The following is an 18,652-nucleotide window of genomic DNA, read 5'->3' as shown; positions in this document are numbered from 1 at the left end:
ACATCGAGAGGAGCCAGCTGAGGTGGCTCGGGCATCTGTTTCGGATGCCCCCGGGACGCCTCCCTCGGGAGGTGTTCCTGGCATGTCCCGCCGGAAGGAGACCCCGAGAAAGACCCAGGACACGCTGGTGTGACTATGTCACCCAGCTGGCCTGGGAACGCCTTGGGATCCTCCCGGAAGAGCTGGAGGCAGTGTCCGGGGAGAGGGAAGTCTGGGTGTCCCTGCTCAGGCAGCTGCCCCCGCGACCCGGCCCCGGACAAGCGGACGAAAATGGAGGGATGGATGGATGGACGTTGTGGATAATTGTTTGCACTTAATCATACTCTACATTTCCTGAGTAACATGCAAAGTGTACAACAGTTGATTAGTGGACTTTGAAAGTATCTCCTTTAGTCCTTTAATTGTGGCCTAATTATGACAGTTCCAGTGGAGCACTGTTTATTAATTGTACAGTTTTGAACTACTTACGCATTAAGCCGGTCCGCTGTTGTCTGTCAGGCTTTCTCTCGTTCTTTAATTATGGCACTGGTGATGCCTTTTTTTCTTATGTCTTTCACCTCTTCACAGACCTCCGTCAGGAGCTGTTGTTCAGCAGCCGTGAGATATGAAGCGCGACTCTTATCCACGTTCCCATCGTTGATTCTGTGAGCGATGGCGAGGTCTATTTAAGTATGCCGTGAACACGCACTTATCCCGACTATCTACACCTGGCTTGACATAGCCGCGCCTTTTCATCCTGGCTTGGCAAACGTGCAACCAATTAAGCCAGGATGCGCCGAGCAGACTAGATCAAGCCGCGCTTGCTCAGTTATCCTGGATTACTTCATCCTACTTTTGTGCAATACCCCTCTGCTCTGCCTTAAAGGAGAGCTGTTTTGCTTTAAGTGAAACATCAACAAAATATCTCTTCGCAATAAGACAAATACCTGCAATCACCAGGAGTAGAGTGCACCAACTGGGCGTATGCCTGGGTGTAACGCTATGTCAGAAATGAAAGTTATGACAAACATGAACCCAAAAAATGAAAATTCAGTTATTATCTATTATTCATCCCTTGCCCATGGAAAGTGAAGATGCCAATGGTAAGGTTTTGTAGTCCACAAAACATTCCTGAAGCTTCACACCCAAAAACCTGTTGATGCAATCTCCTGAGCAAGTGGAGTAGATGGGAACTTGATTTATACTGTGAAAAACAAAAAAACAAAAGAATGGCTCTTTCTACTCCACCCATGCTGACTTTCCATTGGCATGGGTGGAGTAGAAAGTTATTCAATTTTCGTTTTTGCGTGAACTTATTCTTTAAAATTCTGATCGTGTTGCGCCTGGGTAACATTTAATTCCATATTAAATGTATACTGAGCATAGAGCACACCATTATCACTTGAGCGTCATTCAGTTAATTCAATTCGGGGCACTTACAGCACTTGACTACATAATGGTCTTAGTGTTTGCTAATGAGCTCAGAAAAAGGTTATTCTTATGTCATTCTTAAAATTGGCCTCCTGTACTATAAAGGTTCTGCAAAATAGAAGACTTTACAACATTTTATGTCCATTCAAACAGCAAAATATTTATCTCAGTTAGGACCTTATATGCCGTTATGACTTTTCTCATTTATATTATACTTTCAGAAATATTCTGCATTTTCTGGACATTTTTCCTCATTCAAGTAAATGGATTTTACACATTTTTAAGGTTTTCAAACTTTGCAAAATTGCAACAATATATGAATGATGTGGAAAACTTAAAAAAAAAAAGAAAAAAAAAAGCTGACACTTAATGCGCTTTGCTCGCTTTCAAAAGTGGAATAATGCCAATGATATACAAATGTATCCAAACTCTGTTTTTGCTATTCCAGCTGCCAGTTTATCACAAAACCACCGGGAGAGTGGCAATATAGTAGCTACAGCCATTACTTTTTCTACTTGGATCACATTAAAACTACCTACTTAATATTGTGTAGCCAAAAGAGCTCTCACTTGACAAGGAATGGTCATAAGACCTCTGGAGTAGATACTCTGGGTCTGAGAATTTCGAGGCCCCGTCCTCAGCCTTGGGCACTTTGTTGAGCTGTTCCTCAACAGTGTGATGTTGTAAAGGCGTGCTGTCCTGGTAGGAGGGCTGCTGCCATCGGGGGGTGCCGTTGCCTTGAGGAGGTGTACTTGGTCCACAATGGTGTTTGTATGGGTGGTGTCTGAAGTCGCATTCACATGGATACCACAACCCAAAGTTACCCAGCAGAATATTGCATTCTAACAATATGATCAACGTTCAAATGTAAATGCAATATATATTGCAATGTCTCCCTCTAAAGGTGAAAGAGTAGTTTATACACAAGTCAAAGAGCAATGGATCCATTTCAGACTTTATGTATTTGACATAGACCTTCGAAAAACAAATGTAACATTGTCTGGAGTAAATAGTGTAATTATTGCTGAGTTTTCAAAGTTCAGAAATACTCAACTTAAAAAAGGGAAAAGAAATGTGATTTTTAAAAAAAGGATTAAAATATCTGGAATGACAGTTTTCTGGCCTAAGACATTTTGAGGTAGCTGGTAAAAAAAAGGGGGTATTTAGCTAGTTTCCATTTGACACCAAAACATAAACATTTTTAAAAAGGTGACATCGACCTCAAACACCTGATATTATATATGTGTACATACCCACGGTTAATAATCAAAATAAAAAATATTATTTTTTATAGTATAGGTAGGATGTGTTCAGTCATTGTACTATTCACAAATGCAGCTACAAACGACATTAACTGCTGCTTTCGTTCATCAACCATTTGTCCAAAGGTGTGAATTTCTGGCACATTTTGCCTTCTCAGATGGGGTCCTGGAGGGGTTCAGCACTTCTCCCCTTACCTGTTGGGATCTACAATGAAAAATGTCAGGAGAACAGGAGAAAAGAGAATTACACCTTGACCAAACCTGACCAAACTGCATAATTATCAGTTGGCTCTAATATCCCCTTTTGCACTGGTCAAACATCCCACTTAAATTTGACAATTGACTCTGCAATAGACACAGGTTTGTAAATCATGTTGGTTGTGCCAAGCAAAGTGATGATGTAAGTATCACCTTTTGCTGGCTGAGCCACATTTGGCTTCCCTGACCACTTGTAACCTTCACTCAGAGTGAATGATGAACGAAGAATGATGTTTGGGCACATGCAATCATAGTAACTTAATTAGACTACTATATTCATTTTAGGGACAATTCAAAATACATTTTAAAGACATCAGAAGAACATACCTAGTTTCAGTGGGGTTGGAGACTCTCGGAGAGTTGTGCCTCTGTCTGGGTGCCCTGTCATAGTGACCAGGTCCTGGTCTCGCTTCCCTGCAGGAATCATGAATTGATGAGCTACTGAAAGGAGCTGGGCTTTCCTGGCAAGGGAATGAACGTTTGGATTTCTCAACGATAGCCTGAACCATATTCTTTGTTAAATGGGTTCCATCATTCGCAGGTGTTTCAAATCTTACTTTCTTATTTCTGTGTGAATGCAGTGCAGTTCCTGCAGTTTTCTTGCAGGTTTCTGTGGGGGTCTTTGGGACCTGGGTTTTATCATCACCCTCCATGCGAACTGTACATTGTAACAGTTTCAAGCCTTCCATGGGTTGAGAAGACTGCTGATTAACAAGGCGAGGCATCAAAGGATTAAGACCCAAAGTGGAGTCCACCTCCTTCTCCACAGACTGGGGCTGCTTCTTCTGAACTTCAGATGACAGTCTTGTTGTTTTAGGTTTTTTGTTTGTAGTTTGACAAATACTGTCCACAGTTTCAGCTGAATGTCTGCTTTTTATAGCAAATAAGGCATCGTCATTGTCCTCTGATCTTGATGATAGTCTTCTCTTTGCATTTTCTCTTTGTTCTGGTATCCTTGGTCGGTTGGTCTTCAGTTGTACATGCCCAGAGTCACTTTTAGCTTCAACCAGCTGTCTTTTCTTTTCTGTACCATGTGACAGGTCCGAGCGTGCATCCTGTGTCGCTTTTTTAATGCGTGAATAGCAAAGTTCAGATTTGTGCTGTGGCAGTGATGAACCTGTAGAAGATAGTTGGGCTTCTCTGAGCTTTTCTTTGGCAGTTTTGCCGTCCACTGTTTCAGCTGAATGTTTCCTTTGTTGAACACATGGGGCATCATCACCTTCTGCTGACCCTGAAGAGAACAATCTCCTCCCGTTGACCTCATTGCAATTTTGGTCACTGTCAGAGTCAAGGATTACAATATCATATGTTTCATTTTTTGAACTCTTTTGTATGTTTTGTTGGACATGATCAGAGGCACCTTTGGTTTTAATCAGCTGTCCATTCTTTTCTGTACAGTGCAGTTTTTTTTTTCTAAACTTCTTAACAGTTCCAGACCTGCTGCCAACAATTCCAGGTGAATGTCTCTTTTGTTGACTACAATGGGAATGTTCATTGCTGTCTGAATCTGAGAACCATCCTTTGCTTTCTGCCTTTTTCTTGCAGTTTTGATCACTTTCATCCTCTGTGTCAGAATCAATGATTATTGTAGCGATTTTTGATGTCTTTTGTCCATTGGTATTTTGCTGAACAGGCTTGGAGGCAGCTTCGGCTTGAATCAATTGTTCAAGCTTTTGCTCTACTTCACCTTCAACCTTTTTTTCATCTGCCGCTAATCCCTTGTTCCATGACTTCCTGGAAGGTGTCATAAAGTTGAGTTCCGATCCAGATGAGTAATCGTAACTGTCCTCAGTTTGAGAGCTGTCTTCAGTGTCAGAGGCCAAATCCCTCTTGTTCTGTGGTTCGCCCAAAGCATCCACTTCATATTCTGTTGCTTGGCAGCCTAATGCCACCTCACATATACTGGGAAATTGTACACCTTGAGCTTTTAGAAAGCTCTCACGTGTGTCAAACACCTCAATCTGGGATGACAAAGCTGGAGCTGGCCGATTACAGTCACGGTGTGTTGGACCTGGGTCAAGCTGTGTTTTGTCTCCACTTGCACCATCAATTGGCACCACTTTTTCCTGGTTTTTGCAGTATTCGTTTTCTGGTTCAAACCTAAGGCCAGATATCTCTATAGGGATGACAATCCAGTCATCACCCATCTCATCATCAGTCTCGTCTTCATCTTCCAAAACCTGCACATGTACATATTTCTCCGATTCAGGTGCTTGAGTAAGCAAAGTCCTCTCAAGAGTCATATTACCAGTCTGTGAATTTTCATCTTCACTTATATCTTCATACTGCAAGTCTTCAAAACGTATTGCGACGCTTAAATCCCCACGCTCTGGGACCGGGAGCTTTGTATCTAGCTGAGGCATGTCTTCGTTATCCGAAATGTCTTCATACTTGGGATCTTTGAGAAATCTCACATAGCTTCCTTCCTTACCCTCTCCTTCAAATAGAGAAGCCTGCTCTTTCACGTTGTTTTCAGAGAGTGCTATTCTTACATCAGTTTGTGGACACACAGAACACAGATCCTCCCTGGCAACTTCATAGCTTGTTTGGTTGCACAGCTGATTGATTTGATTGGTGGTAACTGATAAAACATTGTGAATCTGATTAACAGTTGATGAATTCAGCTTGCAATGTGCAATTTGATTTTTTTTCTCTTGATTTTCAGTAAATGTGGGTTCAGATATTTTGTTTTGAGATGGCACTGAACTTGACTTAGTTTTAAGATCTTCCAAGACATATGTCACACCTTGCACATTGTCCAACCAAACTGCATCCACTGGTTTCAGGCCTGTAGCTCCTTTATCTCTGTATTTCATGTGTCTGAGAGCCCAAGAAACACCAGGCATTTGTTCTGTGTCATCCAAATTCTTGTTAATATTTTCCCCAAGAGACTTATGTTGTTCCTGCGATGAGCTGCAGTGGAGTGACGAACTTGGGTGCTTCTCAGTGATTTCATCCAAGGTCACTGAAGGCACTGCGATGATTACTACTGGACTCTCATCTTCATTCTTTGTGCGAGAGGCAGCAACTTTCCCAACAATTTGTGGATATTCTGTGGACGCAAAGAGATGAGTGTTATCAATACCCCTATTCCAATATTGTTGCAGTATGACTTTAGAACAGTTATCCATCTCTGCTATGTTCTCTACATACCAACTGGCTCCTTCAGTGCAAATTGATTAATAATTAAAGAGTGATCACGCCATTCTCCAAGTACTTGTCATACCATATAGTACATGGAAACTTGCATCATTACAACTGGCAAATGCTTTATCTTCACAATCTCCTGATGAAACAAGTTCGCCATTGTAAAGTCTATGGGAGCACTCTCAATAGATTGCGTTTTGGGGGCATGTCTACAGTTGCCTATAGCAGAGGCTGGTGTACCTGTTGAATGTTTCTTTGATGCAGATGAAGCACAATCCCTCCTCTCTTTAGACTTTGGAATTAACTCAGTATTTGATCTGCTGCCCTTTGACCAGTGCCCCAGTGCAGCTGGACAATGATCTAAAGAAGGCAGTACACTTGCAGCACAGTTGAGAATTTGCAAATCCATATCATCTTTGTCAGAGAAAGAGGTTTTTGAGTGATGGGCTTTACTGTTGGTCTTTGGCATGCAGCCAGATGGGCATGTGGAGTAAGAATGTGCATGTCCATTACTTTGGTTATTCTGAGTTGTAAAATCTACAACACTTCTTAAAATAAATGCCTGTATGTCATCATCTGTAGGTGGTGTAGATGGTAACATTTCTCCAAATGGCAAGACCTTCCCTGGGTATGACTGACTGCTGGCTGATTGATCCAAGTCATCTGAAAAATGAGTATTAGTATTCAGTTCAATCTTGGCATTAGTTTTGCCTGACAAAGAAGGAGGAGGGGTCACAAACTCTTTGTAATCCGGAGGTTTTACTTTTAGTAATGAAAACAACAGTGGGTAAGTTCTCTGCATTTTGCTCCCAGGCAGAGAAGAACACTGACTCAGTGAATGACATGTCTGTGCTGTGATTCCAAAGGCATTTCCCTGAAGTGCTGCAGAAGTAGCATCAACTGAGAAGGCGAAATTTAGATTTTGTCTATGCTGCAGTCCTGTGTCAATGTTCAAATTTGACTCTTTTTGCATGTTCCAATGTCTTTGTTGTCCACCGTTATGAACAGATTGTCTCACAGAGTTGTTATTAGCACATACAGAGTCCAGTTTTTGGAGTCCCTGGGAATTTTGTTGTGATTGTGCATTGCCTTGCTGCCACTGAGTTGGACTGTGAGCCACGCTGAATTCCCCAAGATATGGAGTGGCTACCATGTTGTATTGTACTCCACCTGCTGGGTAAACCACTTGTACAGGTGAAACATTGTTGTTCTGAGGCGATGTAAGTAAACAAACGTTACTCTGGTGTTGGAACACAGGATAGGCCCCTCCTTGACTGTATGGACATCCAGATCGCATTGCATGTGGAGCAATCTTTCAAGTGAAGGCTTACGTTGAGTACCCGTCAGATCTGGGAAACAAAAAGAAAAATCATTTGTTGGCTACTTTCTTATTCAATACAGCGTACATTATTCTTATTAATTTTTTTTACAGAGGGAACTTTACATGCATTATTTGTCTCTAGTTCTTATCAGTGAACTATAGGGTTACATGACAGTTATACAGTTTGTCGATTATGAAAGTTGCCTTCAAATCCTGGTGCTGTTACAGGGAGCTTGAGTACAACAGGTGGCTGGGCAGGATATAATGATAGCACAAACACCAAGTTTGTGCCCCTTGCATGAAGAGTGGACTTTACACATGGTGATGAGGAGGATCAGTGACACATACGAGGCAGTCTTAGGACCCGTTTTAAGATTGTACAGAAGTTTCATACTTAAGTTGCTTTCCAGACTAGGTTTATTTTACTCTCCTTGTACTTTGCAGTAAGCCTACAAGTGGACCAAAGCACTGCCTGACTCTTTGTTGTTACTTTGTCTATACTATGTAAGAACAAGCGGTTATGGAATATAAGAACAATATTAACATCTCTTCATTTTGTCTGCACCCAGAGTACCCCCCCCCCCATTTCTTTGCCAGCAAAAAACAGATGAAAAACAAATTCTTGAAGAGATAGAGAAAATAGTAATAAGAAAAATTATTCATAAACTGGAAAAGGAAAGGGGAAAATAAATAAGTAGTTGAATTACTACAAAGGAAAATTAATACAAAGGGGTTTATATATACACATTATTACCTTTATCTTCAACATTATTTTTGGTGCATTAAATGGCACTTTAATGCATGTATCAAACAATATCTATATTCATTTATCTATGTCTATCGGTAAGTCTGTGAGGGTTCAGGGCTTAAGGATGAGTTCACCCAAAATTGAAAATTCAGTCAATATCTGCTCATGCCCATTCAGTTGGAATGTCTGGGGTAAGTATCGTAATCCACAAAACATTTGTTGAGCTTCATAGCAAAACAACACTGCAGCATTTTCATCAGCAACTGACTAGGGCTTTCCTTTTTAAAACGTAGAAAACAATCAAGAAAACATCAAGAAAATGATCACAAAAAAGATGTTATTTACATCTTTTTTTTAAAGGATGTGACTGCGGCTAGAGGGTGGCTGTGGGTAAAACCAGCGTCTTGCTATTCGAAGGTCGCCGGTTCTATTCCCCTGGTCTGCAGTTTTTTTTGTTTTTTTTCACAGAGTGACTCATGGGGAAGTAGTCACCTGGGTTTCATGAGACCTCATGAGACCTGCTCGGGCCCTAAATGAAAATGGCCGACTTTCTGTTGGATTGACAGTTCGTGCAGTGGACGTTTTTTGTGCGTCTGGTGATGATACATATGCATACAGAATTGGATTGTTAATATTCCAGGGTGCGCTTTAGAGTCCCCTGGTAACGCCTTTCGTCAGCTATCATCAGGAGGGCATTGTCAAGGATTCTACCAAGTTTTGTCTTAATACGACCAACTGATGTGGAGATATAAAATACTTAAATACTTTAACAGCACCACCTAGTGTTCATCTGCCCAAATTTTGCACAGAGGCTCGGAGGGCTCATGGGGAAATAGTCACCTGAGTTTCATGTCATTTGGACAGACCAATGTGGAGATATGCAACACTTGTAAGTAAGATATGCAAAATGTACAGTTAGTTATTATTCAGTAACTTTGGTATTGTTTGGAATATCACGGTTTTTTTGATAACTTTTTGTCAGGAGAGTCCACAGATGCTGTGTACAAAGTTTCATGCAAATCGGCGAAATCGCCTGGGAGGTTTGCGACATTTGCCGAAAATGCAGAAAAAACGGTAGGCGGAAATGGGCGTGGCCTATATGACGAGATTCAGCACAATTCAGTGAACACGTGGATACAAGGTTTCTGGATGTGCAAAAAAGTATATGTGAGTTATAAGCCAACACGCACTTTTTCTTGATTATTGTGCCAATTGAGGACGACAATAGATTATGACATTTTTTCGGCAGGTGTGACGTATATTCCAAATTTGGTGAGTTTTGTGGTATGTTCAGGCAGTGAAAAATGCCATCATTTGTGACTAAAAAGTCGTCATTCGAAAACAATAGGGACCTCGCAGGTCGAGACCCCTAATGATGATGAAAATGGCCGACTTCCGGTTGGAGTGACAGTTTGGTGCGGTGGATGTTTTTCGTGCATCTGGTGATGCTACATACGCATAGAGACCTGCTAGGGCCCTAATAAAATCAATGTGGGTTCTGAGAATCCATTAAACTGGGGATAAAGCAGCACTCGTATATATGTTAAAACTGTATGTCCTTCAATTTCCTGTAGTGGAAAATTCGTAATAGAGTCATATACTTTTTCATGATTCTCTTCACGGATGAGATGCTGTTTCACAACATGCTGTTCTGGCTAACTGAAGCACACCCTGACCCTACTTTAATCCCAGAACATGAACATCCTGCTCTGCACAAACAAAGCTATTACAGAAATGATCTTGAGGATTTTCATGCATCTGTTAAATCACTATCTGTCACCGACACTGATGAAAGCCCTCGCATTTGCTTTAATACCAAAGATGTACACTTTGTGCCGGTGGCGACTTTCCCGGTTGCTGATACTGGTGAAATAAGACTACAGAAGTTGTCAGGGATATTGAACGCCATCAGGCCAGACACGGAGATTCATCTACTCATCTGTCCATCTTTACAGGTGTACCTTAGTTGCAAACTGTTCCAGCTTTCGCTTTACAACTTGTAGAATTTATCGAAAACATCATAGTAAATGTGAAGTAAGACACTCAGCGGTGGTTGATATTCCAAACAATACTGAAGTTATTAAATAACAACTTCCTGTACATTTTGCTCAAAACACAAAGTGTTGCATATCTCCACATTGGTCCGTCCGAATGACATGAGACTCAGGTGACTACTTTCCCCCCCCGAGCCCCTGAGGCTCTGTGCAAAATTTTGGCAGATGATCACTAGGTGGCGCTGTTTGAATTGAAGTATTGTTTATCTCCACATCGGTTGGTCAAATTAAGATGAACTTGGTAGAATCATTGACAATGCCCTCCTGATGATAGCTGACGAAAGATGTTACCAGGGGACTCTATAGCGCCACCTGGAATATTATCAATCCAATCCCGCCTTCTACATGCACATACATGAACAAAATTCGGTATGCGTATCATCACCAGACGCACAAAAAACATCCACCGCACCAAACTGTCACTCCAACAGGAAGTCGGCCATTTTCATTACTAGTAAGAAAAATGTATTCCTATAAAAAAGTTTAAGGTTAAGGTTAAGCAGCTTTTTCATGGATGGCCAAATGAGGCTGTGTTTGAAGGTGGGATGTCAGGGATATTTAGGTTTGTTGTGAAATTCGATATTACAGGGTATAATTGGCCGTTTTTGATCCTGATCCGCAGAGATATTTGAGGAACACACACACACACACACACACACACACACACACACACACACACACACACACAGAGAGATTCCTTGCTTTTATGGAGAGATTATTAGGGCCCTAGCAGGTCTCAACATGCGAGGTCCCCATCGTTTTTCCAATGACAACTTTTTTGCACCAAATGATCGCATATTTCACTGCCTGAACATATCCCAAAGCTCACCAAACTTGGAATATACGTCACACCTGCCAAAAAATTTCAAAATCTATTATCGTCCTCAATTTCCACCACTAGGTGGCGCTATAATCAAGGAAAGTGCGCTTTGGCTTATAACTCACATATACTTTGTCGCACATTCAGAAACCTTATATCCACGCGTTCACTGAATTCTACTGAATCTCATGATATAGACCACTTTCTACCGTTTTTTTCTGCAAATTGGCCAAATGTTGCAAACTTACTTTTTCACCCACGTCACAACTGCTGATGCTTCACCAAAAAACTCCCCGGAATACATCTACGCTGCACACCCCGACGCGCGTGGACTGCGAGGGCCGATTCATTGCTGCTTGCAGCTTTAATGTTTTTTTAGTTCTGACTTTAAAGTCAGAATTCTGACTTTAAAAGTCAAACAGAATTCTGACTTTAAAAGTTACAATTCTGAGAATAAAGTCAGAATTCTGATTCTGACTTTAATCTCACAATGAAAGTCACAAGACTAAAGCAAAATTCGACAATTCGATTTTGAGAATAAAGTCAGACTTCTGACTTTAATCTCAGAATCTCTGAATGAGCCTATTCAGGCAGTATGTTCTCATGTTTCTCACAATACACTTCAAGCAGGGTCATTTTAAGTTACATTTTCTTATAAATAATTAAATGTTCAAAAAGTTGCTCGCCACCAACTGCAAGACCCATGGCATGATGGGAAACGCCTGGCTGTGTGAAAAGGCTGTGGTGTCACAATTAACTGAAGACTGTTAAATGTGACACTGAATGTGTCTGACAACATTTAAATCAATCGGAAATCATCAGAGCGTTTCTGTGGCTTCCTGTAACGAGCCAACATGATCTTCTTCAGTCACACATCATCCACTATGTTGGGTCAACTTCCGGCTTTTGTCTCAGTGATGAGTTCACAAGCATGACGAGACAAGCAACTTAAATAACCTCACGTAAAAGTAACGTAACTTTCGTTCAACTGAAATCCACAGCGTTGTTTGTCAAATACGTTAATGACGTTAAGCTAACGAGACCGATAACACCTGGCCGTCAGGGGACACCCGGCTTCAACATGCTCAGTGAACCGTATAAGGCTGGAAATGAAAACAGAAAGTGCGTCACACAGACGTGAGTACAGTAACCAGCAGGCTGCTCCGATGCGTTTTAACAGTTCCACACATTCAAACAAAACCTCGTCCAATTAAACATTGCAAGAGAACGTGGACTGTCCACTAACTGTGAACCTAGCTTACCGTATTTCCGCACTTATTAAGGCATGGCTTCACACCGCCAAACTTTTTCAAAACCGTTATAAAAGATTTCTTGCCGCTGTAAAACTCCACTCCGGACGAGTAAGAAGGAAGGTAATCACACTGGTATTGTAGAAAACGTCCACGTCCGATGCTGAGGATAGCCCTCCATAATAGTTAAACGATATGGGCAGGAGGTCAACCATCGACTCCCAAGTAAAGAGCGCCAGTGGGGGTTGGGAATTTATATTCCATTAAACGGGAGGTCTGATTGGTCGGGTGTGTGGAAGGGGTGTGTATCAGTCGAGATGAACCGCGCCTCGGCTGGACAGGACGAGGCAGCAGCAACTGTAGCAGGAGGCAGAGCCGAGGAGCTGAGACCGGGTGGAACAGTTTTCCATAGTTTACTGATCTGTTACATATTTATATTATCAAGGCTTCAGTTGTGAATTGAGAAGGTAATGGCTGTAGTAGTAGTACGGCGCTAACGAGCTCCGGCTAACGAGCTCCGGGGCGCCGAGCACGGAGCATTAGCCCTAGTTAGCCCAACAGTAGAACAGCTGGCTTTTCTCGCTTGTTGTGCCGTTCCGAGCCGGGCTGCAGCGCTCCGCTCTGCTCCCCGAGCTCTGTACCACCATACCGCTGTACACGCATACAGAGACCGGACAATAAAGCAGAGTGCTTGGAGAAAAGTCAGAGAGGAAGTTGGACTACCTGCTAAGTTATGAAAATATGTGTCTGTTACTTGATTACAGCCGTCTGTTGTACTTTGTACTATGAACCCCACAATCACAGCTGACTTTCCCCGCATACTGGCTTGTTTAGTTTACTCGCTTCTACTCAAAGGAGTCATTGTAGGAATAGTGATTATTCACATGAACTGAGTTTATAGGGGAGACAGTGAGTGTAATAATTACATTTATGTGTCCTTCATTTTCATAACTCTATCTCATATAGAATCATACAGAATGTGGTAGTAACATATATTGAATCTTTTAATATAGCCTACATTGGCTTTAGGTTATGTTAGGATTTACACATTTTCATTATGCCCCTTTATGCCCCACCGACAGTGTTGGGGAGTAACGAATTACATGTAACGACGTTACGTAATTTAATTACAAAATGTACGTAATTGTAATCCGTTACATTACTGGGAGAAAATATTAAATTACAGTTGCTTTTGGAAATTTCAATGATTACAACTTAAGTTACATTTGAAAAATCGCCGCAAAAGCTCGGATTTATCAAATAGTTTTTCGCCCCCCTGGATTCATGTTTGTTTTTAGTTATTTTCATATCAACATCCTCCTTCCAAAACTGACGCTTGTGATTGGCTCTGTCTGGTCATGTGCCATTCGACTCAACCGACAAACCGTACGGCGGCAGTCAGACTCAGCAGCAACAGTGTCGGCGGCACACAAAGATGTTCCTGGGCTGGAAATACAAAAACACTTTATACAGACAGAAGCCAGGCTTCCCTGTATTACAAAGGTGGCTCGCTTTTAACCCGGCTAGATCACCATGGTAACTTATGCTTAGCTCATAACCTGGTCCCGACCAGGTTCTGTTCTGTTCAGAGTTTAATAATAAAATCGGCTATAAAAGCGCCGCTGTTTCACTATTTAACTCATTTACAGCTGGCGTCACCTTTACTTTGAAAGTCCAGTGGAGCTGGATCAGAACATTATTTACGGAGGGAGAGATCGCGCTGATCCGCTGCTGTTTACTTTCTCTCTGAGCGTCTCCGCCTACAGATGTTCAGCTGAGGGGATACGCTGCTCAGCTGTTGATCCGACTCGCGTCAGGAGGTCTTTTGTTAGGCTATAGCCTATTTACTTTTATATACAGTCAGTCACCACTGAAAGAAGTTGTGCGCTCGCAGCAGAACAGATAATTTAACTTAATGTGGCCATGAATAAATTAATTGTTTCGCCTGTTATGTGTTGCCCAAACGCAAATCTTGTGTTTTCTCACATTTAAAAAGGTCTTTGTACAGAGACAACATGAGATTTACTTGTAGTTACAGCACCTAAAAAACCCACTGTAACCTATTTTCATACGCACACCAGCCTCACTTTCAGTAAAACACACACTGGCATTTTATAATTGCGATCAGTGAAATATATGAAAACAATATAAAACACAATTTAAAACAACAGTTGTTGTTGCTCTAAAGCTTCATATTTAAAAGCAGCTCAATGTAGAGCTGTCAGAAATTAAAATCAGCCTCCTCTTGGCATATTTGTAGCAACACTGTTGCTTCAGGCTGTGATCAGGCTTTTTTATATCGCTCATACTCTCTCCATTAAAACAACCTGCTCCTCTTGGCTGAAATCAGCCCGTTGTCGCTCTATTTAGTGAGGAAGTGAGCCTCCTTCGCAGTACTGGCCTAAGGTCAGACTCATAATATATGGTTAAACCTTTGAACTGAAAGGTTTATCACACTATAGGTCTTAAAATGTGAAAATGGTTAGCAGTTGAGAGATTTCATTCAAAATTAAGAAAAGTAATCATAATGTAATCAAATGTAATTAGTTACATTACTTTGAGAAAGTAATTGAAATAGTTACACTACTATTACATTTTCAACAGGGTAACTTGTAATTGTAACCAACTACATTTCCAAAGTAATCTTCCCAACACTGCCCACCGACCACTTAGTATGTCCCCCTATGACCCCTGCCTACTAAATACTAACACTGCCATGCACCAGCAGGGTCCTCACACTGCCCATGACTGCCCGTGACTCCCCTTAACAAGCACACTGTTCATGAACCTGCACATCGTTCATTGCTCATTAAATTATGATGTCTGCCACACTTAGATGCTATAATATTGCACAACACATATAGATTGTCTTTTCCCATCTTCTTCTATTATCTCAGATTATTAAAAGAGTTGCACATATCTTGTTGACAAATGAGATGGTCAGAAGCGTTAGTCCCTTTTATGAGGGGCTAATACATGGAGAGCAAAGCCAGGGTATGAGAGAGAACACATTCACCTTTCACCCATCCCTTTCACACATGAAGAGGCCTCGAAGGCCAGCGATATCACCTCCCAAATCCCTTGTGCGTATGCGATAGTGAAGGAGCCATAAACAAAGGCAGATATGGAGGACAGGCAGATGAGGCCAGGGACATTTTGTTTTTTCAACAGGATGATGTCTCCAGGAATCAGGATTCGTGTGCCAAGAAACTGGGACCAGTTTGTGCACCACCGATGGAAGGGCTAAAGTCTAAACCACGGGTTCTCCCCACCTTTTTTACTTGATTGTCCAATAATAGTATTCATCCTATCTGTATGGTTGACCAATGACAATTCAACACATACATTGTAACAGCAATATATAATGCATTGCATGCTGAAATTGTGCATCTTTTCCTGGCGATTGGTTGCAGCTAACAGCGTTGCTGCTTAGGGCTCTGATGCCTGCGATTTTTCAAACAGAGAAAGTCCTTGATCAAGCTTTTTGCTTTTGCATAATGATACAATTCTTCTTAATAAATAGTTAACAGTACATCGTAGTCTGTCTTCTCTATTAGTCTGTCTACTTTCACCTCTCAAACAAACGAACACGCATGACAGTTATGAACAAGATTTGTAAACCATATTCACAGTATAAACTACAACTTCTTGATGGAGTTTCACCTGAAAGATATTCTTTGTAGAAGTGCACCATTGGGATATTTCAGAATAGCAAAAATCATATTTTATATATATATATATATATATATATATATATACATATATATACATATATATATACATATATATACATACATATATATATATATACATACATATATATATATATACACATACATATATATATGTATACATACATATATATACATACATATATATATATATACATACATATATATATATATACACATACATATATATATATATACATACATATATATATATATACACATACATATATATATATGTATACATACATATATATACAGACATATATAGATATACATACATATATATGTATACATACACATATATATATATATGTATATGTATGTATGTATGTATATATAGAAGTAGAGAGGCAGGCCTATGTATATTACAAAATATAAATGCATTTGTCTTTTTTTGGCTGATCTAATTATAGATTTTCCATTTAGTTTTATAGATGACAACATTTATGTATGTTAAAAAGAAATTACGAAGTCCTACAGTTTGCAAGTTTCGTAAATGCAGCAAGTTTCATAGAAGTCCGAAATCCCCACTGTCCTGAACAAAGCACAATTAAGGTACTGCATGTGGGCGGGACTGGACCTTACGGCTGGATGTGGGCGGGGCTGGACCTTCCCGCAGGCGGCAGCCCTTAGTACTTGTCTGAATCCTCACATCCGACTTCCAACAAGTTTTTGTGTTGTTTAATATTTTGTAGGCTGATCGTAGAAGCTAAATGTTAATACAGACAACTGATATTTATCTGTGTGTTGCTGTAATATGAATGTGGGCAGTTTAGAGAGGGAGCTCAAACAAGCCTAATTTCTGCAAAACACAGGTCTGACAACAGGAAGAGATTTTTTTTTTTTCTATATTCTTTTTTATTGAATGAACATTCACACCAGTCAAAAAGGCACATGAACAGGTTCATAGATATTCAGACAGACAGCAACAGACAAATAAAATGTCTACAACCTTAAATTATGATATGAGAAGTAAAGAATAAATAATGAAACGTACACAGAAATAATGAACAAAATAAATTAAAGCTGCAAGCAGCAATGAACGGGCTTGATTGACTGATGAGGCCAACTTCAGGTATACATAATGCATATCGAATTTGGTAAATGTATGTGGATGTAGGAGGTGGGGATTTACAGAAGGGGGCGCTATGGAGGCCCCTGGCCGCACCCACACCCAATGACACTGAATTATCAACTTTTTCACCAGATGTGACGTATATCCCAAGTCTGGTGAGTTTTTAGGGTATGTTTAGGCCTCCAAAACTTCGATTACATGCAGTAAATAAAATAAAAAGAATAATCCTAGCAGATTCAATAGGGCCTTCACACTGTTACTGGTCAGGCCCTGATAATAAAGAAGTTAAAGGCCACATGACATAAACACTTCTTCAGTGTTGGTGTAACCTCAAGCCACACTGCCAATCCAGCCACTACTCCACCTTGGACCCTCCTCTCGTCCACCAGTGTCCCTTCCTAAACCACTGCTGACGCCGCTGTAAGACCTGCTACCACACCAGCTGAACCACAACTCGAACCTGTGCAAACTACTTTGTCCCACCACTTGAGCATATGAAATAAACTCCTTGTAACCTTTTCTCTGTCTTGGTGTCGGCTCCAGTTCTTTTGGTTCCAGCTACTATCGGCCACAAATCGTCACAGAACATACTGGCCAGGAGCACTCGTCAGAAGACATGAGCACATTCTCAGTGGGTTAATGGACACCCTACATGCTCTCAGCTCCAATGTAACTCAGCAAGCTACCAATTCTGAGTTCCCCATGATGCCTGTGAGGAACCCATGCAACTCGACGGATTTGCCTACCGCCTGCAGAATGCACACTTAACACCTAACTTTTTACTTCCATCAAAGAGACATAAAATCAATGTCCACAACTTTAACTTTAAGTATATTATGTTGGTTTTATTTAATAGACTTTAGCAAGGACAAAGCATACAGCTCAATACTTATTTCATTTACTATCAATCATCATCAAAAATAATTTCTAAGACCTAAACACGGTATATAATGAATCAATCTAAAAGAGCTGAGGCCGGTTAAATTACTTGGATGTAGGTTGACGGAGAGGGTCAGGTTGCTCCGTGGCTTGCCGTTCCCTTCCTGCAGAAAGCTCAAGATCTTGAGGTAAATCCCAACAACGTCCGTGGTCTCGTAAATTCCCTCAAAGTCAAAACTTCCTGCCAAGCAGGGTGAACAAAAGTAATCCAGTGTCCAAATTGTAATCCACAGCTTGTTGGTAAAAAAAGGTTAATCCGTTGTGCTCTTATTTCCTCGGTCTGTTGCTGCTGAAGAGTTCTTGTAACCCTCTCTGTGATGTTCAGGCTGCTCATGTACTACACTCCCAGGTGTTGCCTCAAGGCTGGAGCAAGTGAAAGAACGCTCTTCAAGTCCGTGCTTCTGGTTTATATCATCTCTGACTTAAGGCGGTGGCTAACGGTCTCTTGACAACGGTTTGGCTTTCGTAATGATCTTGTGCCCGAGATGTGACACTTCCTCTTGTCCTCTTGTAAACTGAACAGTCTTGCAACACTTTCCTCTTGGCCTCAGCTCAGCACAGTTTTTCTACTGATTTAACACTTCTTCATTAGGTTTCTAAACTTCAATACATCCATTTCAATCCCGGTTAAACATTA

General features: G+C 40.9%; 1 protein-coding gene across 4 annotated transcripts; it reads right to left on the bottom strand.

The window, feature by feature from the left end:
• Positions 1 to 1,841: 1,841 nt before the first annotated feature.
• On the bottom strand, positions 1,842 to 18,600 carry LOC115595582 (uncharacterized). 4 transcript variants are annotated; one of them, XM_030440235.1, is made up of 4 exons: positions 18,065 to 18,600; positions 6,318 to 7,426; positions 3,258 to 5,982; positions 1,842 to 2,877 (listed from the first exon to the last, which is right to left on the bottom strand). In XM_030440235.1, the coding sequence occupies exons 2-4, from the start codon at positions 7,372 to 7,374 to the stop codon at positions 2,781 to 2,783; spliced, it is 3,879 nt and encodes a 1,292-aa protein (XP_030296095.1). In that variant the 5' UTR covers positions 7,375 to 7,426; positions 18,065 to 18,600; the 3' UTR covers positions 1,842 to 2,780. The 4 variants fall into 4 exon arrangements, with proteins under 4 accessions (XP_030296095.1, XP_030296094.1, XP_030296096.1 ...); XM_030440234.1 differs by lacking the exon at positions 18,065 to 18,600 and adding an exon at positions 12,283 to 12,517; XM_030440236.1 differs by lacking the exon at positions 18,065 to 18,600 and adding an exon at positions 12,283 to 12,517 and having other exon boundaries at positions 7,248 to 7,426.
• Positions 18,601 to 18,652: the final 52 nt, after the last annotated feature.

The sequence above is a fragment of the Sparus aurata genome, chromosome 14, assembly GCF_900880675.1.
Source record: "Sparus aurata chromosome 14, fSpaAur1.1, whole genome shotgun sequence".
Classification (NCBI taxonomy): Eukaryota; Metazoa; Chordata; class Actinopteri; order Spariformes; family Sparidae; genus Sparus; species Sparus aurata.
The sequence above is the reverse complement of the archived record's forward strand: the minus strand, read 5'-3'. Positions and strand labels throughout refer to the sequence as shown.